Below are 14069 nucleotides of genomic sequence, written 5' to 3' on the forward strand. Positions count from 1 at the left end.
ATATGCCATGTGCATTCCTTCCCTTGGGAGTGCACTAGAGGAGCCCAGAAAAGGAGCCTGCTTTTGCTATAAAATTGGTAGGAGAGATCAAGGAAAAATCCAGAGACACACACACCCTGCACAGCCCCACCCTGCCAGAGGTGAAGCCTAAAGGATTAGCAGTGAAAGGAAAACTATCAGCATGAATTTCCCCACAGTTTCAAAAATGTTTAAATATAAAACTCGAAGATGCTACAAGCTTATTTTGCCCTAGACTGGGGTAGGATAAGGCAAGTGGAGGGGTGGAGAGGAGAGAGGCCCCTGTTCTTCAAGAGCACAGGCTTCCTGTGGCCTGTTTCCAGCAGAGGACTCTGCACTCATGCTGTGGGTTGCTGGACTGGAGCGCCTAGCTGTACCATTCCTGGCTCCCGGTGACTCCCCAGATCATTTCTGACGCCTCATTTCATCCCCCACCTCTCCTCGTTTCTTCCAACTAGCATTGCACACTCCTGAGGGGCAAAGATCTGGGGTGCGGGGACATTGCAAGAGACCTGACCAGAAGAGTCACTGAGCAAAGGGACTTCCAAGCGAGTGAAGCTGAACCTCTAATTCACCTGGCAATGACATTTAGTGAAATGCGACTCACAGTCCATTTAAAGGAAGGCGGTGACCAATTATTCTCCATTTAAAAGGGTATTGTCAATCTCCAAAGAGCTGAAATGGCATTTGGAAATCATCATGAGGACTGCCATCTTCACTGAAAGACAGAACCAACTCTCAGCCGACCTTTCCCCACCCTCCACATCTCTTTTACAATTTAAAATCATACTTCTAAAAATGTAACGAGTAGCAGCACAATCCCACATCATGTTTTATCATTCCCAAACAGTCAGGAAAAACAGCGCTCCCTCAATAGCACCACCCCCTATTCAACCTCACAACTTAAGCAAAGAAATTGGGGGAGGGGGCGGGGAGGACAAAAAAGACAAGAAACACCATGTATAATTTGATGATGAATGTGATGCCAATTAATAATAAATCTTTATAACATATTTCATCTTCCTTCCAAAAGGCAATGGGGTAGCTGGGAAAGAATATTTTTTAAAAAGTTAGTTTTGTTTTTGTTTTAATTTCAGTTTACATTAGGCGCCTAAAGTAGTCAAATTTATAGAGGCAGAAAGTAGACTAGCGGTTACCAGGGGCTGTGGAGAGGGTGGAATGTGGAATTATTGTTTATGGGTGTGAGGTTTCAGTTTGGGATGACAAAAAAGTTCTGGAGATATGGATGGTGGTGATGGTTATACAACAACAGGAATGTACTTAATGCCAAAGAACTGTATACTTAAAAATGGTTAAAACGGTAAATTTCATGTTAGGTGTATTTTATTTCAATAAAAATTTTTCTAGTGGAAAAAATAATGTAAAGATAATCTTTTTCATTTGCTCAAATTTTGAAACTCTAATTCCTAACAGTTGTCTCTGTATATATGTCCTTTAAAACTCTTTCCGATTAAGGCCTTTATTAACTTGAATAATGCAAAATGAGATATTCTGTACAAGCTTAAAAGAATCAAATGCAGAGACAAGTTAAATATGGCCCAAGGTCACACAAAGAACTGTCACCAACTTGGCTCACCATGTGACCTGTCCCCCACAACAAGAACCCATAAAAATGAAAAACCGGAAGGAAATCAACAACCCCTGTTATTTCTAGACCCAAACTATAGTAATGCCTACTTCCAAAGGACTTCAAAAAAAAAAAAAAAAAGTCAAGGAGCAAATTTATGAAAGTGCAAACGATTTAAAGCAACCTTGAAATCATCTAGTACTACCAGCTCACTTTACAGATAAGACTCCTGGTAGAGAAAGAGAGAGAGACAGACAGACAGACAGAGAGGAAGAGAGAGAATATACAACCCTATGCAAGTACCTGACAGCTTCATGAGAAAATCAGACGCCATCTTAACAGAGATGTCCTGGCTGAACAATGCTGATGCACTGTTGGCCACATACTCGGAGGGGTCTTTCAGCTTTGTGTGGTTGGCCGGCCTGTCGGCAGCATTCAGAGTAAAGGAAGTTGGCAGGCCGTTATCTTCCTTGGGTTCCTCCTTCACCAGCAAAGGCGAGACGCCAGCCCCACCCTGGCTAGTCCTCTCTGGAGTGTTGGACGTCATCATGGTCCCCACTAGCTCTGTCCCTCCTCCTTCCCTTTGCTGCCCCAGGCAGGCACTGTCACTGAGGTGGGGAGATCCCTTGACATCTGGGTCTGGGATCTCCTCCTTCACCTTGGCTTCTGTCCTCAGGAAGTGCTGATGGCAACGCATGTGGAGTTTCAGGCTGAAGTGGCGTGAGGAAGTGAAAGGGCATAGCTGGCACTGAAAGGTCTCTCCCCGGTCCTGGTGCTGATGAACCTGATGAAGAAGCAAGAAGAATGAGCTCTCCACCATCTGCTTACAAAAAATGCCTTGTTGTATATCCAGACTATTCATTGACCATTTCCTCACAGTACCAAGGGCTGGGCTGGCCCAGGAAATAAAATCACCAGAGGAGTATTTCATTTCCCTGCTCCAGGTAATGAGGTTTGTCCCTAAACATAACATGGGTCCACGTAGGTTAAGAGCCCATTATTAGAGCCACACTCACAACTGAAGATGCTGTCTGCCAATGGAGGCTGTTTTTAGTAGAACTGTCCTAATATTCTAGTCATCTCATCTCAGTGGGTCTTCAAAGAAAATACAAACCCAGCACAGTGCGAACTTACATAATTACTGGTTGGGGGGGTCAAAGGAGGCAACCTGTCAAGTAATTCCTTTCACAATAATAATGAGTCATACGCGCCCGATTATTCTCACTTGGAGAATTCGTTATGTTTTGCAAACATAATTTCAATTTTCAAAACACTTCTCCAGGTAAATTAAGAACGTGGAGAATGACATCTCTGGAGTATTCCCGTTTCATAGACAGGGAGACTGAGACCCCAGAGTAAGTGGCTTGAGCAAAATTATATACAGAGCAAGCAAAGTAGAGTGGGAGAAAAACCAAGGTCTGATCCCCACCAAGTATTCTCAGCAAGATGAAACTAATGTTTCCAAATGTGGTTCTATCAGGCTCCAGATTCTGATATCTGCAATGAAAGAATGCAGACTTTTAAATCCAGTTCCTGTCTCACATGCACAGTACCTGTAAAAATTGGAGGAAACTTTTTTCTTCCTGTCCCTACCAAATTTAGTGCTTGGAAAAGTGAGGAAATCATTGCACTGGACTGAGCCAGGCTTGGAGCTGGCAGGTGCTGGTAAGCTTGTAACTTCCCCATTCAGCTCTGCCAATGTACTTCAGTGCTGACCTGCTACACCCTGCTATTTCAGGACTGCCCCTCCCTGGCATGGAAACTGCCAATTGTGGAAATCTGGGCCAAATGATTTGGGGAGTTGTGGGATCTGGACAAACAAGTGATTAGGATTCAAAACCAAACCAGCACCGATACCTCATCGTCCAGCGGTGACCCAAGTAGGATCTGAACCCAGGTCTGACAAAGGTTAAAGGCTAGTTCGTTAATTCACTGCACCACCTGGCCCCTCTGCGTAGGCTTCCTTTCCAAGACAGCAAGTTTTACTACAGCTGTTTATGCATTCTGAATGCAATCCAAGAGCATTATTCATCAGCCAAAACATACTTTTAAATATTGTTAAGTGACCAACAAAAGCAAAGAAATTAAAAGTTAATGGTGAGATCCTGTCGCTACAGCACCCCACTGTGGCTTTTTGAAAAAAACAGCCGAAGACATTCTGGGTCCCCCATCGCATGAATTTCTTTCTCAGAAATAACCATATCAACTTCAATTTAGGTGCAGCAAGGCCTCGCGCATTAAAAGGTTTCCCCTCTGCCAGGTCGGGAGGGGCCGAGGGTTAGGGACGCGCTCATCACTGGCTGTTAACATCACCGCTCTCTGTTCTTTCATAACAAAGGGATTTCACTCTGGAGCTGATCGTTTCATTTTGCTTTCTCACAGAATCATGAAGATTCCTCCCCATCTCCTCCACCCAATTTCCACAGAAGCAGGCACCTTGGGGGCTCGGGTCACAGCCCCACAGGACCCTGACAGGTGCTGCCTAAAGCATGCCCAGAACCAGGTGGTAAAGGTCACAGGGGAGACCGCTTCCGATGCCCCGGGAGCAGTGGGGGCAGATTCCATTTCAGAAGCGCCCTTACATCTATCAACCCAGGAAAGGAGCTAATCCAAGAACAGAAGCTCCGGAAGCAGCTTCTGGAAGAAGGGAAGGACAGAGAGTGAGCCCAAGTTCTAAAATCAAAAGGGAGCCCTGGACTGAAGAGTTTGAGCGCAAGTATTTTACGTGGCTTCTTTTCCACCAGATCCCAGCCTTGTTATATTTAGTTGTGGAAAAATCAGTGTCGGTTTAAAGGAAAAACAGTGGCCATGGTGTTGACTTTCGCACTTATCATTTTATTTGAGTTACAACTTCCCAAAGGGGCTATATGTCGCATTGGGCCCTTGAAAGAAGTATTCCTACAGTCCTCCTGATGCACTTTCCTCCCTTCTGTCCTGACAGAAAAGCACTTTCCGTTATAACTTTTAATCTCTTTCGCCTAACACTGGCTTTGAGATCCCTCTAAGTCCACTACTGTGCAGAAATGCTTGTCTAAAGCACATCATTCTTTCCAGGCCACTTAGAGACATGTTTATTGACTGGCCATTTTGTACCAAGAGCATCTAAGGGGCGGGAAGTAGAAAGCACTGTTACATCTTGAGGTCCATCTCCCAGTGGTGGCGGGATGAGCATGAGGAAGCTTTGGCAAACATCTGCTCCATGTGCCCCTGTAAGGGACCAGGCTGGGCAGGGAAGGCATTTCCTCAGGAACCACAGCTCCTTAAGTGGCAGGTCCCAGGCCAGCAGGACTCTGTGCTCTGACCCTTGCCCTGTTTCTTGCCATTACTTCCTTAGTGTTCCTTATTTCAGCAGTCCTCACCTTTTCTGTTCAATCTTGGCTTATGAATTTCGCATTTAATTCCTGTATGCTCACTCATCCAGGAAAGTTGTAAAAGACTTAATGGGAATCTAAGATAACCCGGAGGAAGCTGGAGGCATTTACAAGCTCCTTCCTCAGCTGCCCATAAAAACGTTTGCGAGATATACAGAGGGAGGAAAGGCAGTTTTTTTTTTAAAAAATTGTACAGTGCCCAGCACCCAGTGGGAACACCGTCAATACTGTCCGTGTTGAACAAATAAAGCAGAATCCCCATTCGTCTTCAATGGGTCTATATCATCAATGTGCAAGGATATACGTTAGAATAGTAACAATGGTTCTCTCTGTGTGATGGGATTGAGGGTCAATTTTAGATTCTTGGCATCTACCAGTTTTTAAAAAATTCTCACCATTAAAGATGGATCACAAAAAGAAAAAGGCAGCAATAAAATTTAGAGTAATTTTCTAATCCCACATCATTACTTGATTTTCGCATGTAAAGGCTAACTCAGAGAACTCTTGGGTAACAGTGGCCAGGTTAGCTACGTTAACCGAGTGTGCCCCATGCAGCCACTGTATTCAGTTGCTTCCCGTCCATTATCTCATTTAACCCTTATAACGACTCTGGACTCCAGGCGATAGATCGGATGATTATCTCCATGAGTGGAAAGAAGGCTGGGAGAGGTTAAATGATTAGCCCAAAGTCTCACCACTACTAAAAGTCGTGCAACTGAGATTCTAACTGAGGTCTTTCTGACCACACGCAGCATGAGATCTTAATCTATAGGCGACACTGCCCCCACTTCATAAGCTGACTTTGTTTTAGAAGACCTATTCATAGTTTTAGTCACTGGTGAATGCAGCAGAAGACATCTATTGACAAGACCACTGCCATTATACTCTTATATAGACTCTTATATAGACTCTTATATAGACTGTTGACATCTATTGACAAGACCACTGCTCATTATACTCTTATATAGACTCTTATATAGACTCTTATATAGACTGTTGACAAAATTTCTCAAAATTTGAGTATGTCAAATCAAAACAAAAGCATGAACTCTTTAATTAAAGGAAGAAAAAGGCCCATTCGGGAGGTGGAGAAGAGAGGAAAGAAAGACTACACCATTTGATAAAATTAAACTTGCATGAGCCCTTCTCACACTTCCCTTATCAAAAGCTTGAGTCGTAGCTCAACAGGTTAGGACACCATGAGTTTGAATAAAGTAGTAATTTCACACAACTGCTTTATTGTACTGGTTATTGATTTGTTCTGAAAGCATTCTGAGACCCTGCGACCCGCAAAGCCCTGGCCGCTCTCATCTGTGACACTGTCATGGCCGACCGTCTGCATCATCAAGGCACCCAACTCATCTCCCTATGGTTTCAGGGTCAGTAGTTCCTGCTATTGAAAACCCATCTTTTTTTCTGTGGGTTTATAAATAGGTTGTTTTATGTGACCCTGAGCTGAAACCAAGCTTACAAGGTGTCAGGCTAGATGCAAGTTTTCTGCTCACTGAAGCTTTAAATTTGCCAGACCTGATTTCTAAACACAGTGTAAGACACAGTAACGAAAACAAATTTTAGTTTTAAAGGCATTCCTTTTGAAGGCTCATCCTGCTAATGAAATCCACTTTGCAGGTGTAAAATACGAGATTTTGCTTTGGGAAGAGGTGACAGAGAATGAGGAGGGGAAATGGAAAAACCAAGTAGGCTCAGTAAAATCCAACCAACCAGAACTCCTGGTTCAATGGATTCTGAAGATGAAAGGCAAGCTACTCCCGGGAGAAAAAGGCAAATGATAGAATACAAATTACATCATGGATTTAATTTTTCTTTTTAATTTTCTAAGCTATCTCCTAAAATCAGGAGAGGTGCTGTCTGAACACACATTTTTCGAGCTACAATTCACAACAATCCCTGATCTATTCAGACAGATTATTAGGCTCCAGGGTTTTGTATAAAAGCAAATATCTCAATTACGTAAATACACTATGCTTCTTATGGCAGGGAAGTAAAAACGTTATAAACAATGTCGACAGCCAAACTATATTGAAAATATCGGTGGGAAAATCAAGGTGTTCAAAGACAGTTATCAAAATTAAATAACCACTACTGAACATTTCGATGTCAGATACTTGGCTAACATTATCTCCTTAAATACTAATGATAACTCTTTGAGATAAACATTATCGTTCTCGTTGAACAGATGAGAAAATTGAGAGCCTAAAGTTCATTTGCTCAAGGCCACTTAGCTAGTAAGTTGCACAATAAGATTTAAATGCAAGTCTGTCAAATTCAAGAGCCCATGCTGTTTTATCTAGTGATTTTCTTCCTTGAGTTTCAGAGAAAATCTTTGTTAGTAGTGGGGTCTCCAGAAAGATTTCAAGATGACTAAGTTTTCTCCATCTCACTTAAGAGTGAAATGCAGTTGTTTTTAATAAGACATTGAAAACAATGTCCTTAGATGTTTGATAAGTGTGATCCTGGGAATTAGGACAGCACAAACAGGGACAGCCTCAGGAGGGCCCTGTCTTGTCAGAAATAGTCCCCCAAGTCCCACACAAGGCGAAAGTTAGAGCCCAGTGTCTTTCAAGGTCCTCACTCCTCCTCTAAGGAGCCTCTGGGTGTTCCTGTGGGTTTGTAAGCTGGAGAACAAAACAACAGCAGAAGAGGGCAGTCCCTCTCTGGGGTAGGGGTGTAGCAGTCCATCCTGTACTGGTCTTTCCTGCTCCTTGCTCTTCCCTAAGTCTTCCTCCTAGCGCCCCAGACATGCAATGCCATGCAAGGTCAAGGTAGGCTGCTGCTCCCCAGTCAGAAAGGAGGACTCCATATATGTCTGTTAAAGTCTTTGCCTTTAAGTTCTTGGTTGTAAAAGGACAGGAATAGCATCACAAAGGAGACCCTCCTCAACACACTTCATTGGTGCTGCACGCGACCTCGGAATCAATGAGCGCTTCATTCCGTAGGCTCCACCACGGCCCCTCTCCTGTCTAGAAGCCGCCAGCACCAGGCCATGTGCAAGAGCTTGGGCTGTGCCTGCCTCTCTGTAAGGCCCGTCCGCAGTTGGCTTACCTTCATGTGGGATTTGAGATTGTCCTTGCGAGCACACCGGAATGGACAGAGCGGACACTGATGACTTTTTAAACCTGTGTGAATCACCATGTGCCGCTTCCAGTAACTCTTCCTTTTTATAACCAAACCACATATTGGACACTGGAAAGGCTTTCCGCTTTCCTCTTCAGAGGCTTGGAAGAGGGAGAAAGAAAGAAAAATTGAGGAAAACAAAAAGGGACACTGCATCCAGCATTCACTCACATGCATTACTATATAAAGAACACTAAAAATGATTTGGTATTTTTCCTGGGCAATTCCAAGACTTTATCCATGAGGGAGTTTTATTAAAGCTTTTCTTCAAGTAGAAACCCATGTTCATCTCATTACTTCCATGTGGGTTCCATTTTTCAAAATCTGACCAGGCTGCTGTGTGACAGTGTCACCTTTGAAGGCCATCCCACACTTAGGAAAGTGTCTGCAAAGGGGCTTTGCCTGACTTGTCCTAGTTCAGCTCAGAAAAGCTTGATGTCAGGGGCTTTGTTTCCTGAAGGAAACCTCCAAACCTGAGGCCATTTCTGAATTCCTAAATTTAGAAAACAGCAAGAAATAAAGACAAATCAAAGGGGACAGGGAATGACGCATTGCACCACACTGAAAACCAAACAGCCATCATAAACCACTCCAATGGAGACAAATTTTAGGATCCTACTGTTGACTTGTTTAGTTATATCTTGAGCAAATGCTACTGCCAGTTTGGCCATCAGGGGATCTTAAGGCTAGGGTTTTTCACCTACTTTTTTTTGTCCTCTGGTTGTCACTAATAAGATCCACTGCTTTCTTCTGCACTGGGCCCTACCACCCACTTGGGAAAGAGCTACAAAAAGGCAGTCACAAATGCTTCCATTTTTTTCAGGAAAGCAAACAAACCAACTACTTCCTCCAAAGAAAGCTAAGATAACTCTCACCTCCTCCATCCCCACAGCAAAGGGTCTGTGTTGTGACACTGTGTTGCTACACCTCTGGTCTATCAATTTATATTCCCAGGAACACAGTAGTTTCTGCAATTTGGGGATATAGTAAATAAAAACAAGTAGAGTTGAAGACTCAGACTTTCCTTTCTTAATCATGAGGGATCAGAAATATTTCCAAACTGATTAACTAAGTCATAATACACTCATAAAATAAAATAGATGAAGCTGTTTTTTTTTTTTTTTTTTTTTTTTTATTTATGATAGTCACACAGAGAGAGAGAGAGAGAGGCAGAGACATAGGCAGAGGGAGAAGCAGGCTCCATGCACCGGAAGCCCGACGTGGGATTCGATCCCGGGTCTCCAGGATCGCACCCTGGGCCAAAGGCAGGCGCCAAACCGCTGCGCCACCCAGGGATCCCGATGAAGCTGTTTTTTAAAATGAACTAGATTTAGAGATGCTGACAGAGAAACCTGCCCAAGATATTACAGTTAGTGGATAAAGCAAGAAGATTGAGCCTGTACGTCTAGGTGGATTCTGTTTTTGTTTTCTAAAAAACGAGAATCAATTGTTGCTAATACATTGAGGTGAAAGGTTGAGAGAAAACTTTATAAAGGATTAATCAAGCTGACAATACCTACAGCCACTCATTAAGCTTAACATTCCTAAAAAGGGGACAGACATTGCAGGCCTTCTGATAAGCCACCTATGAAATATTCCTACACAAAGTTTAATCAAGCCTCTATATAACTAGAAGGCTACCAGAAATATGATTAAAATAGCAACGACACATTAAACCCACATGCCCAGGGGCCAGAAATCAGCCAAATCCAGAATGTGGGCAATTCTACAGGACAGATGACAGTCTCTTCAAGGAAACAGCGCTTGGGAAAGGGACACAGTTATGGAGACATATCAAACAAATAGAAGGTGTGAAACTGATTTTGATCCTAACTTGAACAAAGCAATTATGAAAAGACACTTCCGAGATACTGAGGGAATACTGATTGTAGCCCAGGTGTTCTATAAAATCATGAAACAAACGTCGATCCCCTTAGATGTGATAATAGTTACCGTGTTATTATTATTTTTTTAAGTTCTTCTCTGGTGGAGATAATATATATGGTAACACTTACAGGCAAATGGATACGAGATCTGGGATTTGCTTTTAAATGCTTGAGCAAAAAAGGATAAGGAGTAGAAAGAATGAGATGAATAAATGAAACAAAAAATGATATCTTTTTATTTGTAGGAAAATGGTCTGGAAGCATACCCAAGAAACTATTAAGCAGTTACCTTTGAAGAACTGTGGGTTAAAAGGAAGGGGTCAGAAAGGGAAACTTGTTTTTATTTTACATTCTTCTACGTACACTGAAATTTTTAATGCACATATTATCTTTATAATTTTAAAAGGATACAGTCTCATGTATAAACTTTAAAATCATCTTATTATTTATTCATGGCATCAACTGAGTCTCTATATGCAAAGGACCACTTATCATAGATGGAACCAGAAAGGTTCTGGAATACAGTCAGAGTATTCCAAAAATTCTGTTTTACTATCACGAATATAATAAGCAATCTTGGTTACCTTAACCAAGCAACCTGAAAAAGAATCTGCCAAAAATATACCTTCAAGTCTGGAAACTCTACTTGTGATGCTTCCATCACAAGCATTTCCTTTTCTAATTGGGGGATGGGGTGGGATTGAAGGTTCTCTTTCACTCTAGGACAAGCACGCTTTGTAGAGGCCTATCAACATGACATTTTTTTTTTTTTTTTTTAATTAACCTGACTTTAGCTTTCCTACTGCTTTTGTTGATTGCCTCTGCTGACCTGGCGTCCTATCCCTAATTTGGGCTCTCATTTTCTATCCTTCATTGTCATTTCTTCCACTCTGGTATCTTGATCACAGAGACTACACATTGAACAATAGATTTGAGAGAAAAGGCTGAACCAGGCCTCTAGGTGAGATTACTGTTCTAAACCAGAGGGGGGAAAAATGATAATGATGTCTATTTGGGATTGTGAGAACATCAAAATAGTAAGAAAGATACATGCAAACAGGCTGCCACTGATCTTCATTTTTCCCATATCTAACCCGCAAACTGCCTCATTTTATAGAACTGTCTGGAACAGGAGAGGAAAATGGAGATGTCCTCCACTGACCTATGGTTTCATGGCACATCACAGGAAGGCAATAAAAAGGCATTTGGACAAAGACAAAAGGAACATGGCCAGTGTCCCCTGGATACCTTGTTTTGTTTAATGTGACCAATACCTTCCTTACTTTTTCTGATCCCCCCCCACCCAGGGCCCCCTAGGGTGTATTACAGAGCACACCACATTAAATCCTGCACATTAGCATTTCATATAAATCTATTTTATTTTGGAGCTATGCTTCCTTAGTTTTAATTAATACCAAAAGACACACGAATCATGTACAAATTAGGGTGTCCTTGGATTGAATGGGAAAAAAAATTAGAATACTCATAACGATAAGAAACTAATGGCAAGATATGTGCCAAAGCACTACATTATTAGAACTGTTTGAAATTTTTAACTGATCATGGCAGGAAAGGAAGAAGACAGAAGCCAAGTGATAAAAATAACCATAATACAATGATCGATTTTCAAAGTTGGCCATTAATCTCCCCTGGTTAACATTTGCATTTTTATTTATTAAACATTTTTTGATATTTCAGTAGGATGCCCTCCCCATCTATATGATGTTGATAACTACTTTGGAGAAGGGAGGAAGTAAGAATGTGTTCTAGTTCGTATGCTAAACTATTTTCAAGGAACTGACAGCTGTAAATTTCACTCAAATTTAGAGCCTAAGGAAATATGACCACTTCCTCAGACTAACCACACATTCATAAGGCAATAGGATTGAAACATTCATTATTTTACCCGGTTTACAACTGTCTGATAAACAATTTCCCCCAAATATATCACTAGCTGGCTAATATCACCACAAACAAAACGAAATCCCCCCAAATGCTAACAGACCCAGGGGCATCAATAGTTGCTACTTTGCTTCTTTGGAGAAAACACATTCTCCTTACAGACAATAGTATTACTGGAGTAAGGGAGATAATAAATGTGTGCAAAATGCCTGTCACACAGTAAATGGAAGCTACTGGTAGTAGCTGTTGCAATAATAATAGTAATGATAGGCTCTAGTCATACCTTCCAAAGCAGGAAAACTCACCAGGAGAGCAGATGTAAATTTAAACAACTGACATCACATAAAATACATAGCTAGGGGCCTAGCCCCAAATGGTGATTTTTCACAGGAGCCCAGAGAAAATAAAGGGGCAGGAGTCCACTGTGCTATGCAGGTAGGGTCCAGCTCAGCCTAGGCAGAACTCTGATGGGCAAATTCAGCTCAGCAGGGAAAAGAGAGAGGTGGAAAGACAGAAGGGGAGGAAGGGGCAGAGGAGGAATAGGCTGGGGCAAGGCTAGAGGTCTTTACCTGTGTATCTCCAGCACCAAACAGTACTGGGTATGATGTACAATTCAATAAATGTGTGTTGGACTGTAATGAGAGTAATTGGAAAGGGCTGGGTCAAGAGAGTATCAGAAAGTGAAATGAGTGCTGGAAATGGAAGAAAAAGGTACAGGAAGCTGCCAGCAAGTCCCAGTGGAAGCGGCTGTCAGCCCAAGAGTGCATACTTTTCACATAGCACGCCAATACATGTCTCAAATGAATGGGTGTGGAGAGATGTTTATGTGCTTACATCTCACCTATTTCTAAAATGAATTAGGAGCAGCTGATATTTAAAATGCATACAGTATGACTACACCAATAATAAGGTACAATGGTAAGTGTTTAAACTATTTACCATGGACAAGATCTGCCCAAGGCTGAGACAAACTTGTGGGAGGTTTGATGGTGAATTTTAAGAAGCAAGATAGTTAATTAGAAAACTAGGGGAAAAAACAAACATTTGTCTTGAGTTGATGGACAGGAGTTCAAGAATAAGAAAGGAAGAGCAAGGAACCTTAGTACAGGAAGGAATCTTGGAGCTAATTCCCAACTAGCTCAGTTTATAGATGAGGAAGCTGAACTGAAGTGTAGGCTTAAAATCCCTCTGCTAGTTAGTGGCAGGTTGGGATTGGAGCCAATATCTTCACTTCTGGTTTGATGTCTATATATAAATCCACAAAGCAGCAACAACACATATCATTGAGGGAAAAAAAATCAGGAGGCTCTCATTAACTTACTTGCTTTAACTCAAGGTAGGAGTTTTCAAACCAACATAACTGTTTTATAGGCCTTGAAATCAAACTTTCTCTTGTTAGATCCCATGTGCCAATTTGCAGAAAATTGAGCTAATTTGCAGGCAGTTTGCAGGTGGTATCTGCATATACACCCGACTGTCTTACTATACACATCGAAGGAGTTCAAGTCGCCTGGTGACCCTGGCTGTACATCAAATCATCCCCAACTCCACTCCAGGCCCACCAACCCACCAGGGCACATCAGCGTAGGAGGAACCATTCTCCTTTCTAACAATACACACGGAATTTATATCTTTTAATAGAATTTCATGGGCATGTCTCTCAAATGCTATTTCAGGGTGTAAAACCTATGTTAGCAACGGATATCACTGGGTTTATCTGTCATTATTGACGCTGATGTTACTAATGCATATTTTAACGACTGGGAAGTATTCAATAAAACTAAGAGGTTGTAGATATCTGGAGATCTAGATGAGAGGCAGTCTAAGTTTAAATGGCTGGGGAAATATAATTGAGGTCAGTGACAGCTAGTTCTGAATCTTGATTAAAAAGTGAATTTTCTAAACAAGTTCCTGTCTTGTGATCATTCCCAGATTACAGTGATAATAACCGTGGACCTAATGGGAGTAGAGGAAGAGGTTGCCTCACTTTCTGGACTTTCTATGGCTTTGCAATAAATTTTAATAGCATCACGTAAATATGAAAGAAAACAGTACCCAGAAAACATCTATCTATTGACCCAGGAAATATTCTGAGCCTTCGGTTGCATGAGACCAACATGCTTCTTTTTTTTTTTTTTTCTTTTTTTTTTTTAATTTATTTTTTATTGG

The 14069-nt window shown here is 41.8% G+C and overlaps 1 protein-coding gene across 8 annotated transcripts in view; it reads right to left on the reverse strand.

Moving 5' to 3' along the window:
• The window catches only part of ZNF827 (zinc finger protein 827), a 168649-nt gene that overhangs the window by 118818 nt on the left and 35762 nt on the right, over window positions 1-14069 (reverse strand). For all 8 annotated transcript variants that reach the window (XM_038558912.1, XM_038558915.1, XM_038558913.1 and 5 more), the window contains exons 3-4: window positions 8041-8213; window positions 1910-2390 (exon numbers count right to left, since the gene is read on the reverse strand). In XM_038558912.1, the coding sequence (XP_038414840.1) occupies window positions 1910-2390; window positions 8041-8213 (654 nt within the window). The remainder of the gene's footprint in view (window positions 1-1909; window positions 2391-8040; window positions 8214-14069) is intronic.

Source organism: Canis lupus, chromosome 15 (genome assembly GCF_011100685.1).
Source record: "Canis lupus familiaris isolate Mischka breed German Shepherd chromosome 15, alternate assembly UU_Cfam_GSD_1.0, whole genome shotgun sequence".
NCBI classification, from domain to species: Eukaryota; Metazoa; Chordata; class Mammalia; order Carnivora; family Canidae; genus Canis; species Canis lupus.